The sequence below is a fragment of the Phaseolus vulgaris genome, chromosome 8 (genome assembly GCF_000499845.2).
Source record: "Phaseolus vulgaris cultivar G19833 chromosome 8, P. vulgaris v2.0, whole genome shotgun sequence".
Classification (NCBI taxonomy): Eukaryota; Viridiplantae; Streptophyta; class Magnoliopsida; order Fabales; family Fabaceae; genus Phaseolus; species Phaseolus vulgaris.
The window spans coordinates 20,089,360-20,106,422 of NC_023752.2; the positions used below are offsets into that span (position 1 = coordinate 20,089,360).

The following is a 17,063-nucleotide window of genomic DNA, read 5'->3' on the forward strand; positions in this document are numbered from 1 at the left end:
GGCCAATTCAGCAGCTGCCTTTCCTTTCTCTTTGTTGGCCTCGGCGAGATCAACTATGGCGTTGTCCCTTGCCTTTTCCACCTGCCCAAGGAGGGTCTCTCGCTCGGCTGACACTCTAATTTCTGCACCTTGACGGCGTCGGCCTTTATCAGAGCCTCCAGGTCAACCACCTTGACGCGGTAAGGCACAATCTTGCTCTCGAGTTCGATCTTTTCTTGAGCAAGTTGTTGCACCATGTGGCGAAGGTCAGTGGCCTCCTTGCGCGCCAGCCTGAGCTCGGTGCTCATTGCGTCCTCCACTCGGGAGTGTTCGATTTCCGCGAGCGTCAGGTTGAAAGACAACTTCTCCACCTCGACCCTCATGGTGCTGTTTTTAGTTTTGAGGTTGAAGAGGTCGTCTTGGAGCCTCCTGGTGGAGCTCTCCACAGCTCTGGCGATGATGGCAGGGATGTCCTCTGCTATTGTCTTTAGCTTAGCAGATAGAGGCTCCCACATCCTCGTGACCTCAAGGGGGAGGTTTGCTGCTTGTAGAGGCACTAGAGGCGCTGTGGGAGCCTGTTGTTGGTTCTCGTCGCCACCTTCCTTAGCAGGTTCTTCAGTAGGCGCTTGTTGGCGTGGTGACGGAATCGGGGATTCGGTGATCAGAATCGGCGACGTATGGGCAACCTCATCCCCGATTGGTTCAACCTCTGCAGCTGAGGCGTTTGAAGGGGGACCCCCTCCAGCTGATACATATGGTGTGGAGGCACTCGGGGGGTCCTCCATGAAGTTTGGCTCTTGGGCCTCAACTGCAGGTGGCGCAGTGGCGCAGCGGGAGCGCTTGGACTGGCGAAGCAGGGGCTTGTGGGGGTGGCGATGATGGAGGAGGAGCAGGTGTAGATGGTGGCGTTGACGTGGGAAGAGGGGGTGGTGCAGGTGGTGAAGAAGGTGCCACCCTCTTCCTCTTTGTAACGAGGCCATCTTCGGTGACCTCCTCATCTTCTTCTTCCTCCTCGTGGATGACTTGAGGAGCTTTCCTCTTAGGCCTTTTAAGAACCAGTTTCTTGCGTTGGGCGGCGGGTTCCTTAGGTGGCGATCGTCCGTGGACGATGGCTTTCTCCACCACCGAGTTAGGCACTGTTTGAGAGCCCGTCGCCAACCCGTGGTTTCGGGCGAGCGCCTTCAATTCAGCAAGCATGCCCTTACCCAACATGTTATCTGCATGGAACGAAAATGCATGGGTTAACTCAAGGAGAAAATAAGTGCATAAGGCAGTATGCAGCAAAGCAGATGATATGTGCAGGAAAAATAAAACCAAAGCCTTGCGCATAACGCACAAGACGCCCAGAAACAGCTAAACAGAAGCAGTATCAAAACAAGAGTTTAAATGTCCTAACCTATTCGAATTTCGAGTTGGTCCTCGTAGAATTCGAAGCAGATTAGGGTGGTGGTGAGGAAAGTGATGTTGGCATCCGCCACCCTTTTCCAGAAGAGACAGAGATCTCTGTCCAACGCTCCCATGCTGTCAGGACTTCTGGGTCTCCTGAAGCAGCTCTTGGACTCTTTCTTCCCCTTGTCCACCCAGTACAAGGGGAAGCCGTCGAGTAGGGAGGCGTCCTTATCGTTAGGGCGCACTTGAACGAACCTCCCTTTCCAGTCTTTATAGGACTGCTGGAAGATGGCAAAGATCGACCTCCCAGCAATCCCATTCAAGCTGACCCACAGGCGGTCTCCTGGGTGCTTGGCTTCGAAGAGGAATAGGAATACGTCCACCGATGCGGGCAACCCCAGATGGTCGCACATCACTTGGAACGCTCGCACAAACGCCCAGCTGTTGGGATGGAGCTGGGCGGCGGCGATGTTGAGCTCGGTAAGGAGCTCCCTTTCGAAACGGGTGAAGGGGAACTTGAGCTTCACCTTCTTGAATAAGGTTGTGTAGACGAAGCAGAAGGGCCCGTCAGCACTCACCTTGTCATCAGCACAAACGGGCAGATCGGGGGGGCAAGGTAGCACTATCATTTTCTCATCGTGCTCCTTATGAAACGTCTGGTTAGGCTCATCCCCCTTTGTCAGCCGCAAAACTGCTCCAGCAGTGTTCACAGAAGATGTCTCCTTCAGAAGGGTCGAGTTGGCCCAGGGATACAGGGTTTTGAAGTCTGGCAAGGGAACAGGGGCTCCTCCGGCGATAGGTGGAGTCGCCTGGGCCAGGTTAGGGCGGGAAGACGCAGGCCTCTCAGCCTGGGAAGATGAAGCGCCACGAACTCGTGGTGGGTCGTGTGCTTGTGAAAGGGGGTTTCGTGGTGAAGGAGGAGGATTCGGGGTGATCTTTGTGCGAGTCATTGTTGCAGCTGCAAAGGAAGAAGAAAAGGAAAAATGATCAGGGGTTACAGAGGCTGACTCGATCATAGAAGGAAGGTGAAAAACGAACGAACGTAGGTTCGTTGCGATGATTGACGAAGCCCTAAGTTACGTAGAAGGAGAAATGGAAAAAACAACCCACAGCGTATGCACCAGGCAGTTACAGGATGATGCGAATCGGTTAAAATGCAAGGAAAACCAGCAGAAGAAGGAAAGTAGGTACCTTTTGATGATCAGGAAGACGACGAAGGATGATGATGGTTCAGGATGTTGAAGAGCGCTGAGAGTTTTTTGCAGAAGGAAGTTAGAGCGTTTGTAAACACGAAGAAAAGTGATGGAACAGTGTGAAGTGAAAATGGGTTTAAGAGTTTTTTCGAAATGGGTTTGGGAAGCGCAAACGGTAACTGAAGGTGACCGTTGATGAAGCCACGTGTCGCGTGATGGACAAGGGGTTTGGTGGAGCGTCAGAGCAGCAGAAAGTACAAACCGCTTGGAATTCTGCGTCAGTGCCACGTAGACCGGTGTTGGCGTGGCTCTTTCAGTCTTTTCGCTGGACAAGTCTTCGCTTAAGACTGGGGGGCTTGTGTACCGCCCTGGAAGTCAGAAGTGATGACGTGGCATCGAGCTACAGTATAGGCGTGTTGACAAGGCGCCAGGTTGGCAGAAGGGAAGGAAGTCGGGGGGCTCGTGTAAGCGCCAGTTATTAAGTTGGAGATACCAGGCGATCGCCCAGCTACTGATGAAGTCGCCAGATGTAGACTCAGGCGACCTAGTGATTGGAGATCGCCAGAGCAAGCACATCGCCAGAGATGAAGGTGGTGCAGATTATGAAGGCGGCCGGCGAGACCACAGGGAAGGTGTATGAAAGCACCCTAACTCGCCAGTTCCAGTAGAGATCGCACTCCCAAGTTAGCTATGCACTGGGCAACACCATGCATAAGTAACTTAGCCAAAAAGAGAGTCAGAAGCAGCGCCCAAGTCAAGGAGCCTCCAGGTGATGGCACGTGTACAGTTGGATGCGAGCCACGTGTCCAAGTCTGTAACTGCCAGGAGAGAGAAAGCAACCAGGTATATAAGAGTTCTTAACGAACTTTCTGAGGTACGCACGTTGAGATTACACTCTTTACGCTTGCGAGTTCTAGAGCTTACTGTGAGAGAGAATTTGCACGGTTCTTGTTCTCTTAGTATTTGGTGATTCGGTCACTGACTTGGGCGTTGGAGTGCGATCGGCCGCAGCGGCGCCGCTCTGTTTCTTTGCAGGTTCTTGAGGTGGATCTCGAAGAGGAACGGAGGTTTAAAGCGGTGCACACGTCGATCTTTTGACGAGGCAGTTTCCAGCGTTCTAGTCAACCGGCAGGATCAATGTTAAATTGAATTGTTTATTCGTCATTGTGAATGTGTATGTTGCATGCTCGCTTAGTGATAAGGCTGTCATGTGGGACACTCTGTTAACCATTAAAAGGGCTAGTCAGAATGAGGAGTGGTGTTGCTGCGGGGATTTTAATGCTGTTAGGATTATGGAGGAAAGGAAAGGTGTTAGAGGTTATTCCAGCCAAAAAAAGGAAGATTGGAGACTTCAATGAGTTCATTGATAAGAATATGTTGGTGGAGTTACCTCTTGTAGGTAAAAAGTTCACATGGTATAAGCCAGATGGGTTTGCTAAAAGTAGATTAGATAGATTTTTAGTATCCATGGAATGGCTCCAAATGTGGCCTACGAGCAAGCAATATGTGCAACAGAGGGAGGTCTCGGATCACTGTGCTATAGTGGCCAAATCTTGGGATAAAGATTGGGACCCTGGACCATTTAAAACAATTGACGCTTGGCTCTTGGAACCTGGGTTCAAGGATTTGGTGAAGGATAAATGGAACAATTATGAGGTACAGGGGAATAGAATGTCCAAGCTCAAAGATAAATTGAAGTTGTTGAAGGGTGACATCAAGGAGTGGAATAGGAGCATTTTCGGGAATATTGAGGAGAGTAAACGTATAATCATGATGGAGATTGAGAAGCTTGACGTCAAGGATGCTGAATGTGATTTATTGTAGGGGGGAAAATTGAGAAGATTGGAGTTACTCAGTCAACAGAAGATATTAAAGAAAAAGATGGAATCTATAAATAGGCAGAAAGCTAGATCTATTTGGTTTAAGCATGGGGATTCTAATTCCAAATTTTATCATTCTATAATTAGGTGGAGGAAACTCAGGAACAAAGTTAAAGGTGTTGAAATAGACAACTAGTGGTGCGAAGAACCGGAATCTGTGCGAAGGGAAGCTAAACGAGTGTTTGAACAAAGGTTCATGGCCACTCCTGATCATGGTGTTAGACTTGGTCTCGTGGACTTCATGTCTCTTCCCGAGGCGGTTAGCCTGAAAATGGTAAAGGTTTTTTTCTGAAGAAGAGGTAAAGGCTGCAGTGTGGTTGTGTGAGGGATCAAAAAGTCTGGGTCCAGACGGCTATAATTTTAACTTCATTAAGAGTAATTGGGAGATCCTAAAGGAGGATATCATGGAAGTGGTGTACATGTTTCAAGAATCTGGGAGCTTTTCAAAGGGTTGCAATGCGTCATTTATCGCTCTTATTCCCAAAGTGAAGAACCTTGTCTTGATTGATTACTTCAGACCTATATCTCTAGTGGGAGCTCTTTATAAGATCATTACTAAGGTCTTGTTGTGCCGTATCAAGGAAGTCATGCATTTGGTTATAAACGATGTTCAGTCAGCTTTCTTGGAAGATAGAGGTATGTTAGACAGTGTCATGATGGCTAATGAGGTAATTGAAGAGGTTCAGAGAAATCGGAAGAGTGGGGTGTGCCTGAAGGTAGACTTTACAAAGGATGGGGTTCCATAACAAATGGATAAAGTTTGGAGACGGCTACAGTGTCTGTCCTGGTTAATGGTAGTCCAACAAAGGAGTTCAGACCTATGAGGGGGTTGAGGAAAGGAGATCCTTTGGCGCCGTTTCTTTTCCTTATTGTAGCAGAAGGGCTAACTGGTTTAGTTCGCAAAGCTGTAAAGGAGGACTTGCTAAGAGGTATCAAGGTGGGGAGAGTTGAGTTAGAATGTTGTCTGCTACAATTTGCAGATGACACCATGTTCATGTGTGAAGATTCCTTCTCCAATGTTTTCACAATTAAGGCGATTCTCAGGGTCTTTGAGCTTGCTTCTGGGCTTAAAGTTAACTTCTACAAATCAAAGATAACAGGTTTACAGGTAGAAAAAAGTAATCTTGAGTTATATGCGAGAACTCTCAATTGTGATGTCATGCAGATACCTTTTATCTATCTGGGGATGCAAGTAGGTGGTAACCCAAGGAGGACACAGTTTTGGGAACCAGTCGTGGAGAAAGTTAAAACCAGACTTAGTGCTTGGAAGGGGAAATGTCTATCGTTTGCAGGTAGGTTATGCTTGATTAAGTCGGTTTCAACAACTATACCCTTGTTCTACCTTTCTTTCTATAAAGCGTCGACATCAGTCTGTGATAAGATATCAGTATGCATAGGAGGTTTCTTTGGGCGTGGGGCAAGGATAGCAAATATATATCCTGGGTTCGTTGGGAAAATGTATGCAAATCAAAGGAGGAAGGGGGATTGGGGGTCAAGGATATTAAAAAGTTCAATCGGGCTTTGCTAGCAAAATGAAAGTGGAGGATGATGAGTGAAGAAAAGGGGAAATGGAAAGAGATCTTGGTATCTAAGTATTGTAATGGTGTGGTAAGTAATCAAGACTGTGGTAAACATCATTCTTGGTGGTGGAGTGATCTTCGTAAGGTATGTGACGAGGGAGAAGGTGAGGGCTGGTTCTGTAATCATGTTGCATGGAAAGTGGGAAATGGGGACAAAATTAGGTTTGGGGAAGATGCCTGGCTGGACAATAATAAGCTTAAATCACTGTTTCCTAAATTGTATTCCATATCCTTAAAGCAAGAAAAATGGTGGGAGAGGTAGGCTCGTGGGGGGCGTTAGGGTGGTCATGGAGGTTAAGGTGGAGAAGGACTAGATTTGAGTGGGAAAACTCTATAGAGGAAGAAATGATGAACCTCATTACAGGGAAGACTTTGAACAAGGACTCTGAGGATATTATTGAATGGAGTGGGGATTCCAAAGGTGTATTCTCTGTCAAATCTGCATACCTAACATTGTTTAACTCTCCCAATGGCAGTTCGCATAATGTGTTTTCGTTGTTATTGTTCCTGCTAGGGAGATGGGACCTAGAGAACTATTGAAGTCTTCTTCTCCTCCCTTCGGTCAGTCAGGTAACTGGGTGATGAGCTGGAATTCTTCTCGTCCTCCTGCCTCTCCTTCGGCACTCGGTCTCGGGTGGACACCGGATGGTGGGGGTACCTGCGAAGGCACTCCGACGCTCAAGTCAGTAAAGCGAGTGGTCAGCTCTCAGGTAGGTGAACAGTAATAAATGACATACCTTACTCCTTGGAATGCGTGCTATTTATATTATTCTAATGGGCCTACCTTGTTGGGCCCGTTTATCGAGGTGGATACCGCTTAGGGTTGCATTACCTAATTCTTGATGATGGATTAACTTCACTGATCTTGGTTTGAGCGTTAGCTGTAGTAGGGGTCGGCCGTCGGCCAAGTTCCCATGGTGTGGGTCGGCCATCGGCCAAATTCCACTGGTCTTGGTCGAGTCTTATAAGGTCTCGGCCAAGTCTTCTAAGGTCTCGGCCTCTCGGCCTCTCGGCCTCTCGGCCTTTCGGCCAAGTCTTCTAAGGTCTCGGCCTCTCGGCCTTTCGGCCAAGTCTTCTAAGGTCTCGGCCTCTCGGCCTCTCGACCAAGTCTTTTAAGGTCTCGGCCTCTCGGTCGTCTCTCGGCCTCTCGGCCAAGTCTTCTAATGTTTCAGCTAAGTTCCCCTGGTCTCGGTCATGTGGACTCGGCCTCGGGCAGCCAGGTGGACCTCGGCCTCGCCCATACCGGTACAGTTATGGCAAGCCAAAGCAACACCCAAAGATGTATTTACGGCATGGAGGGTTTTAATTGGGAGGCTACCAACTTATGATAACCTTATCAAGAGAGGTATGGTTGTCAATTCTTCCATGTATGTGCTGTGTAAAGCAGCTGAAGAATCATCTCAACATATTTTTATGACTTGTATTTTTGCACAACGGGTTTGGTTACTTTGTCTAAGGTGGATGGGTATCGTGTCTGTTCAGCACAAGGATCTCATAAATCACTTTGAGAGCTTCCACCTAACTCATTTAACTACTAAGCAGAATCAAGTTTGGAAGGGTTTATGGGTTGCAATTGTTCGGAGTATATGGGATCAGAGAAATCTGGTTGTGTTTAAACAAGGGATACCGGACGCTGAAGAAATCTTCCATTCAGCTCAAGTGGTCACATGGTTATGTTTGAAGTTTGGGGCGGCTTCCTTTAGATATTCCTACTCGGATTGGATTCTTAATAATAACACTTGTTTGCAAAGTTACTATATGGAGGAGGATGTTGAGATTTTTTTGTATATTCATGTCTTGTATAAGGTAACTGTGCTAGCTAGGAGTGGTACGAGGATAGCAGGTAGCTGTAGTGGTAATGTTGTTAAGAATAAAAAGCAGGTTTCTAGTATTGGAGATATTAATCTGGCCTTTGTTATAAGAGTTGGGAGGCCTTTTGCAGGTTTGTTACAGGGATGTGTTGGGTAAGGGCACTTCGAGTTTTAGTAGATCGCTTCAGCACAAAATAAGAAACGGTCTCTCCAACGCATAAATGGTTGGGAATTCACATTTTCATCATCTTTGATAAAATCAAGTCCTCCACGGAGACATTCATAAACTGCTACAGGATTAAGGAGAAGCTGGGGTGTTGCAGGGTGGAAATAAAATGTACTATAGATGTAATGTTTCAGTAAAAGGAAATGCTATAATCCTTGCTGGAGTATTTTTTGCAGGTTATAAGGTGGAGGAAAGTATGTGAGCATAGGAAAACAAGGTGCTTCTAGTCCCGAGCATGTGATGGTTCAAGGATGTCTAGTTTTGTTAGATGGCTTTCAGGTAGTTCTAATATCACAGCTGAGCTAGGGAAGGAGAATAACAATAGGGTAGCTCCTATAGTCTGGAGTTTGAATCAGGGTTGAGCATTTTGGAGCTGGAAGTCGTTCGAAGGAGTAGAAGGTAGGTTTGAAGCTGCTCTGTGATAGACAAAGAATGCTGCGAGTTCTGTTTTGTGCAGCTTAAGAGGTATAAAAGAAAGGTAGTTTCTGTTTTGCAAAAGATGCAGCTGTGTTGGGGTTTCTTTGAGCTTTATAGCGCGGTGCATACCAGCTCATGCAGTCACAAATCTTTATTCTCTGAAGAATTTGTTTCAATAGGTGCTGGTTGTGGGTCCGCTAGGAGCTCATAGGAAATGGTATATTACTTTTGCTAGGCCCTGTTTGTATTGTTTGTAAGGTGTTATTAGGAGTCTCTATCTATTTTTGTATTGGACTATATGGTTTTGGGTTCAGTAACTAAGTATCTCTTTTATTCTATTATTCTATTATATTTTGTTGATAAAAAAAAAAAGTTATAATGTTCCTGTTTCACTTTAATAAACTTTTAAACACTAGTTTACTTGTTTTAGTCACTGTGTTATCTTATTCTTAGCTTATTTGCTATAAGAAAACAAACAAGAATTTATTTCAAATTTTAGCTTAATAATCCTAAGAAACAAACAGATTCAGAGAAAATATAGAAATAGTCGAGTCATTCATGGCCTGTTGACGGAACTGTCACGTGTTTTTCTGATGAGACCTATTGCAGCAAAGGCCTTCGTTAGGGGTACCGATTGCATATGCAGTTTTTTCATTTTTCTTATTCTTTTCTTTCCAATTTTTTGTGCTTTTGGGATATAAATTTAATCTTTGACTTGCAGTGTGGAAGGCGATGGAGATCTGCTATCAGATATTGCTTCACGAAAAGCGTGTCATGCAGAGGGAGCTCTTCTGCAAGCTGCTTTGTCTTTCGCCAGACCTGTTTGCTTCTCAAACGCATCTTAACACGACAATCCAAGGTTATTACTACTGTGTCGTTTCCTTTTGGATAATCATTTATAAGAAAAAATAAAATGAAACTAATTTTTCGTTAATATATAAATCTGATTTTAATTCATGCTTATGTTAGTTCTAACTAATGAATAAATATTATTTTGTTCATATTGTTTTCTTTTCTTCATGCATCCATCATGTATTAATATATTTAAATATTTATTGGTGTTTTTTATTTTATAATTATAGACATTCAAATTCATTAACTTCAAATTATTTATTTCAGATATCGGATACCGAAAATGGTACTCCATCACCTAAACAAATAATAGGATCAAGTGTAGGAAACAAAACTTATTAGGGGTGAACAATATATGTTTTAATTTTAAATTATCTATCAACTTTTGAACAGTTTGTTTTAATTTTAAATTATGCATCAACTTTTGGACAATTATTTGTGTTTTAATTTTCAATTATGTATCAACTTTTGAAAAATATTATGTGTGTTTTAATTTTCAATGCAATGAACAGATGCTTATAACTTTATATATTATTTCATTTTATTAGTATTTTATTTTTCTAATGAAAATATATTATGTTTGGTTTAATTGTGCAAACCAGATTATAAAAAACTGGTGGCTAAATTCCATTTATTTAGAATTAAAATTACGTCAATTGAAACCGAAATATTATTTTTACAATTTTATTATAATACTGACAGTTAAAAATGTCACATTATACCCTATATAATGGTGTTTAAATGTTTTTCAATGAATTAAATTGTGACAGTTATGACTCACGCTACTTACATATAAAAATCGTCATTTTAAACAAAGTGTTAAAATGACGGGTGTTGCGGCGGTTAGCGTAAGACTGCCACATTAAACTTTGTGGCGGCCACTTCTGTGACGGTTTGGGAAACCGTGACACGCGTATATTGTGGCATTTATAAACGTCAGTTTATACGAAAATAATCGTCACCATATACAATATTTTTTATAGTGTGTGGATAACGATAATTTGAATGATATGGAATCATAGCAAACTAGGGAAGATAAATGTACAAGAAGTTTTTTTATATAACACAACTAAATGCTTGGGTATGACTAACACATAAGATACCTACAACCAGGTTCTCTTATTCAGACTGAGTACAATGTCTAAAAGTATCTCTAAAATGTCTGTCGTGAATATTCTGCTTAATATAAATGTGATATAATAAAAAAAATCTATTTTTTTAACATATAAGTTGGTTATTTATCATTCCCATGTGATAAAAAAAATTAATAAATGAATATTTAACAAGTTAATTAAATGTCTAAAAACACATAAAAAAATAGAAAAATTATATTTTGACATCTTTAGAGTTGTATATAATTTTTTATTTAATAGTTTTAGAATTAAATGATATAAAATTAAAATAATATTATTATTAGTATTAAGAGAAAAAAAACACCAAACTCATTTGAGGGACATGGTGAGGGAAGCAGAGCACACGCTGCGGTGAGGCGCATTGGCCATGGTTTAGGTCGTAAACCACCTGTTAAGTCTAATGACTTTATAACATTTTTCTTTTCCAACTTTCCCCGTGGCTTCGGGGAAAGGGATATGTTAAAAAATTTCCAAAGATTGGCTAGGGTGAAAGAAGTCTTCATATCGCGTAGACTCAACAGGTGTGGTAGAAGATTCGGGTTTGTCAGGTTTTTTGACGTGAGAAATGTGGGAAGTTGGGGAGGAAGCTTGATCAGATTTACGTAGGGAATACAAAACTCAACGTGAACATTCTGAAATACCATCGTCAACAAGAGGAGCGCTACAAGGTGGAGAGAAAGGATGCTCGACAACTGAACACGGTGATGCCCAAATATGAGAAGATGAAGTCAAATGATACCTTTGGAAACTTGACCAAGAAAGGGAAGGAGGTCTGGGTGGAAAAAAGGGAGAAAAAATCTTATGCGGAAGCTGTTAAAGGGTATGCATGAAGGGACTAGAAGGAAACAGGCTTTAAAACACAGATTCTTACCTTGCCGTGGATGGAGAGTAGTGCAGTAGGTCTATATAAGGCTGGTCTAAACTTCGAATAGTTGGGAGAAGAATTCGTGAGAGGAGGAATGAACATGGTAAGAGTGAGATCTATTGATATGATTCCAATAGCACAATATGAATGATTCTTGACATTCTTAGGAATCAACTTGAGTTGGATATGAGATAGACACTTTTTCATAGAATTGGATCAAGGTTCTAAGTTCAAGAACTCACCAAAACTAGTACCAAAACCCAAACTCACATGGAAGTTCCATGTATTGTCAAATTGAATCAAAAACAACAACTAGAATTGAAGAAGAAGCAAAGATGAACTGCAGAAATTAAAAGACCGAAGCAAAACTCAAAGGAAATGGAAATACCGAACTGAAAATGCAAGAACAACAAGGTAAAACATGAACATAAAAAGAGAAGGAAGGAAGGAGAAGAGAAAGCTCATGAAGATGGAAGAATGGTTGGATGATCACGCCACTTAGAGGTTGGTGACTCCAAGATGAGTGTGCAAGCCGCCACTTGAGGTAACCAAAGAACTCTCAAGATAAGACTAAGTGAGGAAGGCACAAAGCTCTCCAATTCTCTCTCAAAATGAGTAGAGTTTCTCTAATACAAAATTCCAATCTGAATTTTACAAATTAAGCACCTTTATTTATAGCCTAGAGGCACTGAAAAATAGGTGGGAAATTTCAAATAAAACTCATTTGAAATTCCCACCAAAAACAAGTCACATGGGAGGTGTGACCTTTTTCTACTATGACACCTCCTAAAAAACTACACCTACACCACTCTCCTAAGTCACATGGACAATGTGACTTTATTTTACATTTTCACACTCCTTTATTTAATAACCACACCTCCTAAAACTATACAAGAGTATTTCAAAGCTTGGCCTTGCCCCTCATGGGATGGACTTGGGCTCTTTGCGCTTTGGCCTTCTTGGGCTTGGGCTTTGGGCTTGGGCCTCATCTTTATTTTATGTCTTCTTTTAATTTTGAGAAGACTAGAAGGAAGAACTTCAAATGTGAGGGTGGATGTCCTCTTCCTCCATTAATAAAAGCCTCCTTTATTTGATTCTCATCATACTCCTCGAGTTGGAGAGAATTCGTCCACGAATTCTGAATCCCTGCATATAACAAAGTCAGTTGAGTTTTACAATTAAAAGTGGAAGAAAAATGTAAACATGACTTATCATTTGTAAATAATGGGATTTCAGAAAAGGAGGTTCTATAAATCGACCAAGTTGGAAAAATGTGTTTGGGAATGATGATATCTTTTGGAAAAAGGCCTCTTAAATGGTGAAAACCATTAGGAGGTATAAAATCATCCCTAACACTTTTTAACCAAGATGGTGTTGAAATAGAAACCTTTGGTAATGAAAAAGATAAGGATGGAAAACACCTTGGAGGTGAAAGGATAAGACTCATGTCAACTTGGCTTTCTTTGTCTTTTTCATTTTTACGTGAGGGAGGTGGGTGAGGTAGGTCTTGTTTTACCTTGTTTGTCATTAAGGTTTTTTGTGGACAATGAAGAGCTATGTGCCCAAAACCTAAACATTTAAAACATTTTATATTTGAAGTTTTGGTAGGTGACTTAGGAGTAGAAGAATTTGTAGTAGAAACTTGTTTTGTAGACGTGGTTTTCAAAAGATATAATTCCATCTTGATGGCTATGCGAAGCACTTGCTTCAAAGAAGAGTACTCATTTAATTCTATAAATTCTCTAATATCTCTTCTTAAACCACGTACAAACCATTTTATCTTTGACTTTTCATTAGCATGCATATTCATTTTAGTCAAAGTGGTTTTTCAAAATCTTTAAAGTATTCATCTACCATCCTATGTCCTTGAGGAAGCCTTTGGAACTTCAACAAGTGTTCCTTCCTAGAATGAGGAACAAACCTCGCGCGCATATACTCTTTCAAAGTATTCCAAGAAACCACGGAAGGTTTCTTGCAATATATAATGTCCATTACAATTTTATGTCACCATTCTTTGGCATAATCACTAAATTCTGAGGTGGCTAGCTTATATTTGTGCTCATCTAGGATCTTATGGATCTCAAATATTTTTTCACACTTAGCCTCCCAATCTAAATACACATTAGGATCACTAGAGCCATTGAAACAAGGAATTTTGACCGAAGGTAGCCTAGCCTTTGCATCTTGGTAGTAGCCATTTCCATGGTGATGTCTCTCCCATTGGTTGTGATGTCTATGTCCAAGGTATTGGGGTGGAGTTCGCCTTCTCCTATGGTTCTCTTCACGGCCTAAGTCATTTGAAGAACCTCTTGATGAAGGTCTATGTGAATGATGTCCATCATGGATAGAGTGAGATGGCCTAGCTTGTTGCACCTCCATCTTTTGCAATTTCTCTTCCAAACGCCGAATGGTGCGTTGAGCTTCATGTAATTCACTAAGGACTGAAGCTTTGGAAGGAGAGTGCTCCTTGTAAGATGCACCACTTGAATAACCAGCCATTTGCAAAAGAAAACAGCAAACACAAAAAACAGCAAACAAGTTAAGAAACAAAGTTAGCTAAAAAAATAATTTGGTAACCAAACTGCCGAAGTGAATTTGGCTTGAAAAGAAGTCACTCTCAAAGAAATAATGTCCCTGCACCAAGCTGATCTTGAGGTCTAGGAATCCTCAAATGAAAGATGTCAAAGCAAGGCACACCAATCTCAAAGCCAACCACAACAAAACCAATGAAGCAATAAAGACAAACAAAAAAAGGTATAAGCAATAAAAGGCTATAACAAAAGGAATACTAGATGTATGACAAACTCAAATATTAAAGACCAATAGACAAGCAAGAAAATAAGGAACTCAATGAAAAAAGTAGGCACACAAAAGAATACTTAAAGAAAAGCACTAGAGTAGATGAAGAAAACAAAAACAAGCTACTGGAAAATATTTTTTATGCAAATTGTGCTTGATGTTCACTGATTTAACTGGAATGATATAGAGCGAACTGGATTATGAAATTTTAACCACAGAAACTTCAAGATCTGAGCTCAACAATGGCACTAGAATTACTTAAAAAAAGTAAGCCAATTAATTGAGATAAATTTTTCAAAATCGCTGCCGGATTACCGTATTTTTTTCGGCAGAATTGTACACTTTTTGTATTTTATTTATCATTTTTTGTGTACTTTGAATTTTTGAGTATTTCTTTTTTCTATGATTTTATAACACTTTTAAGAACATAAATCCATAATTTCAGAATTTTCCAGAGAGTAAATCAATTGCAATAAGAAAAAACAGTAAGCACGTTTTTCAGAAAAACAGAGGAATCCTAACAGGAATGAAAAACTGAATTAAGAACTAGCAAAGACATAATGGAAAATTATGTATAGGAACTTGTATAGGTCTAAAATACAAGTATGAACTCAATTCTAAAATAGAAAATGCACAAAGGATCAAATATCAAACTCAGAAAATTATATGACACCAAAGCAAGAAACAAAAAATTCAAGAAAAGTACTACAAGAAGTGATGACAATTATGGAAAAACAAGACTAAGACAAAACTTGTATGGATTCAAAAAGGAAAATACTCAAACACATGATAGGCAAAATAAAGAAAACAGCAAGCAAACTCAAAATAAGCGTAAAAACAGAAAGGTAAATTACAAGAATTAAAGAGCTCTTGAAATAAAGTGCACACAACTCAAAAATTAAACAAGAATAAACCTAAGACTCATGATACCACATGATATGATTCCAATAGCACAATATGAATGATTCTTGACATTCTTAGGAATCAACTTGAGTTGGATATGAGATAGGCACTTTTTCATAGAATTGGATCAAGGTTCTAAGTTCAAGAACTCACCAAAACTAGTACCAAAACCCAAACTCACATGGAAGTTCCATGTATTGTCAAATTGAATCAAAAACAGCAACTAGAATTGAAGAAGAAGCAAAGATGAACTGCAGAAATTAAATGAGCGAAGCAAAACTCAAAGGAAATGGAAATACCGAACTGAAAATGCAAGAACAACAAGGTAAGACATGAACATAAAAAGAGAAGGAAGGAAGGAGAAGAGAAAGCTCATGAAGATGGAATAATGGTTGGATGATCACGCCACTTAGAGGTTGGTGACTCCAAGATGAGTGTGCAAGCCGCCACTTGAGGTAACCAAAGAACTCTCAAGATAAGACTAAGTGAGGAAGGCACAAAGCTCTCCAATTCTCTCTCAAAATGAGTAGAGTTTCTCTAATACAAAATTCCAATCTAAATTGTACAAGCTAAGCACCTTTATTTATAGCCTAAGGTGCTGAAAAATAGGTGGAAAATTTCAAATAAAACTCATTTGAAATTCCCACCAAAAACAAGTCACATGGGAGGTGTGACCTTTTTCTACTATGACACCTCCTAAAAAACTACACCTACACCACTCTCCTAAGTCACATGGACAATGTGACTTTATTTTTACATTTTCACACTCCTTTATTTAATAACCACACCTCCTAAAACTATACAAGAGTATTTCAAAGGTTGGCCTTGCCCCTCATGGGATGGACTTGGGCTCTTTGGGCTTTTGCCTTCTTGGGCTTGGGCTTGGGCTTAGGCTTTGGGCTTGGGCCTCATCTTTATTTTATGTCTTCTTTTAATTTTGAGAAGACTAGAAGGAAGAACTTCAAATGTGAGGGTAGATGTCCTCTTCCTCCATTAATAAAAGCCTCCTTTATTTGATTCTCATCATCTATGGGGGACAACCTAGCACTCCTAACACCTAAAGAAGGAGAAACCATGGTGGAATTGATAAAGTTGAATAGAGAGTGGTTTGATAGCATTTTTGTAAGTATCAAGCCATGGTCAGTGGCACGGCTAGCGAGCCACAAAGAAGTCTGGGTGAGGTGCTATGTCTTACCGATCTCTCTATGGAATAAAGACTGCTTTGCAAGAGTGGTGGGGGAAACAACCACTCTTATCTCTATTGACAATGCCACGCTGTTGTGGGAAAATCTTCAGTACGCTCGTCTGAAAATTCGCCTAGAGATTGATCGCTATGTAAGGGTGGCAAAGAAGATGAAGATTAATGACCATCTGCTAAGTATCTTTATTATTGAGGAGTTTTCAGTGTTCCTTTTGATCAATGCAATGGTTCTCATAACAACTATGAGTCTTCTCATAGTATTTCATCATCAGAAACTTATGTTCAACAATCTGTCTTCTCTGTGGGAAGCGGTGAGGAGGAGCGAGCTGCAGGGTTGAGGAGGAATTCCGGTTAACCGGAAAGGAGGTTAGGGAAGGGAAGGGGTAGGTGAAGAGAAGATTAAGTCAAAGGTTCTAATTGAGGAAACCTCTTCAAATAGCAGAGTGTGTCAGAGAAAAGGTGAAAAACCTTACATGCATGAGGAAACGCAGGAGCAGAAGGCAATTGTGGAACATGGGATTGTCAACGCTCTTGATCAAGCCTGCAGTTTTGCTTCTAATATACCCTGTACACATGCTGAACTAGAAAAAGTTGTGGTGGACATAGAAACCATGAGTTCCTTCAGAGTAAACAAAGTGGGTTTGGGCCAAAATAAGAAGATGGATGCCCATGAATGTGAGGGTCAGGCGATAGCGAGATTTGGTGGATCCGGGTCAAGGCCAACTCAGGAAGATTACGGTTCGGAGAGTGAGGAAGGAATTGGGTCGGACGGAAATGGTGGTTCACAAGGAGGTCAGAAGGTGAACACCCTCCAGGACGAGCAGAATGCCACGAT

At 41.4% G+C, this 17,063-nt stretch overlaps 1 protein-coding gene across 1 annotated transcript; it reads left to right on the plus strand.

Moving 5' to 3' along the window:
- Positions 1–3,809: 3,809 nt before the first annotated feature.
- LOC137824725 (uncharacterized) lies at positions 3,810–4,385 on the plus strand. The gene has a single exon (XM_068630396.1). The coding sequence runs from the start codon at positions 3,810–3,812 to the stop codon at positions 4,383–4,385; it is 576 nt and encodes a 191-aa protein (XP_068486497.1).
- Positions 4,386–17,063: the final 12,678 nt, after the last annotated feature.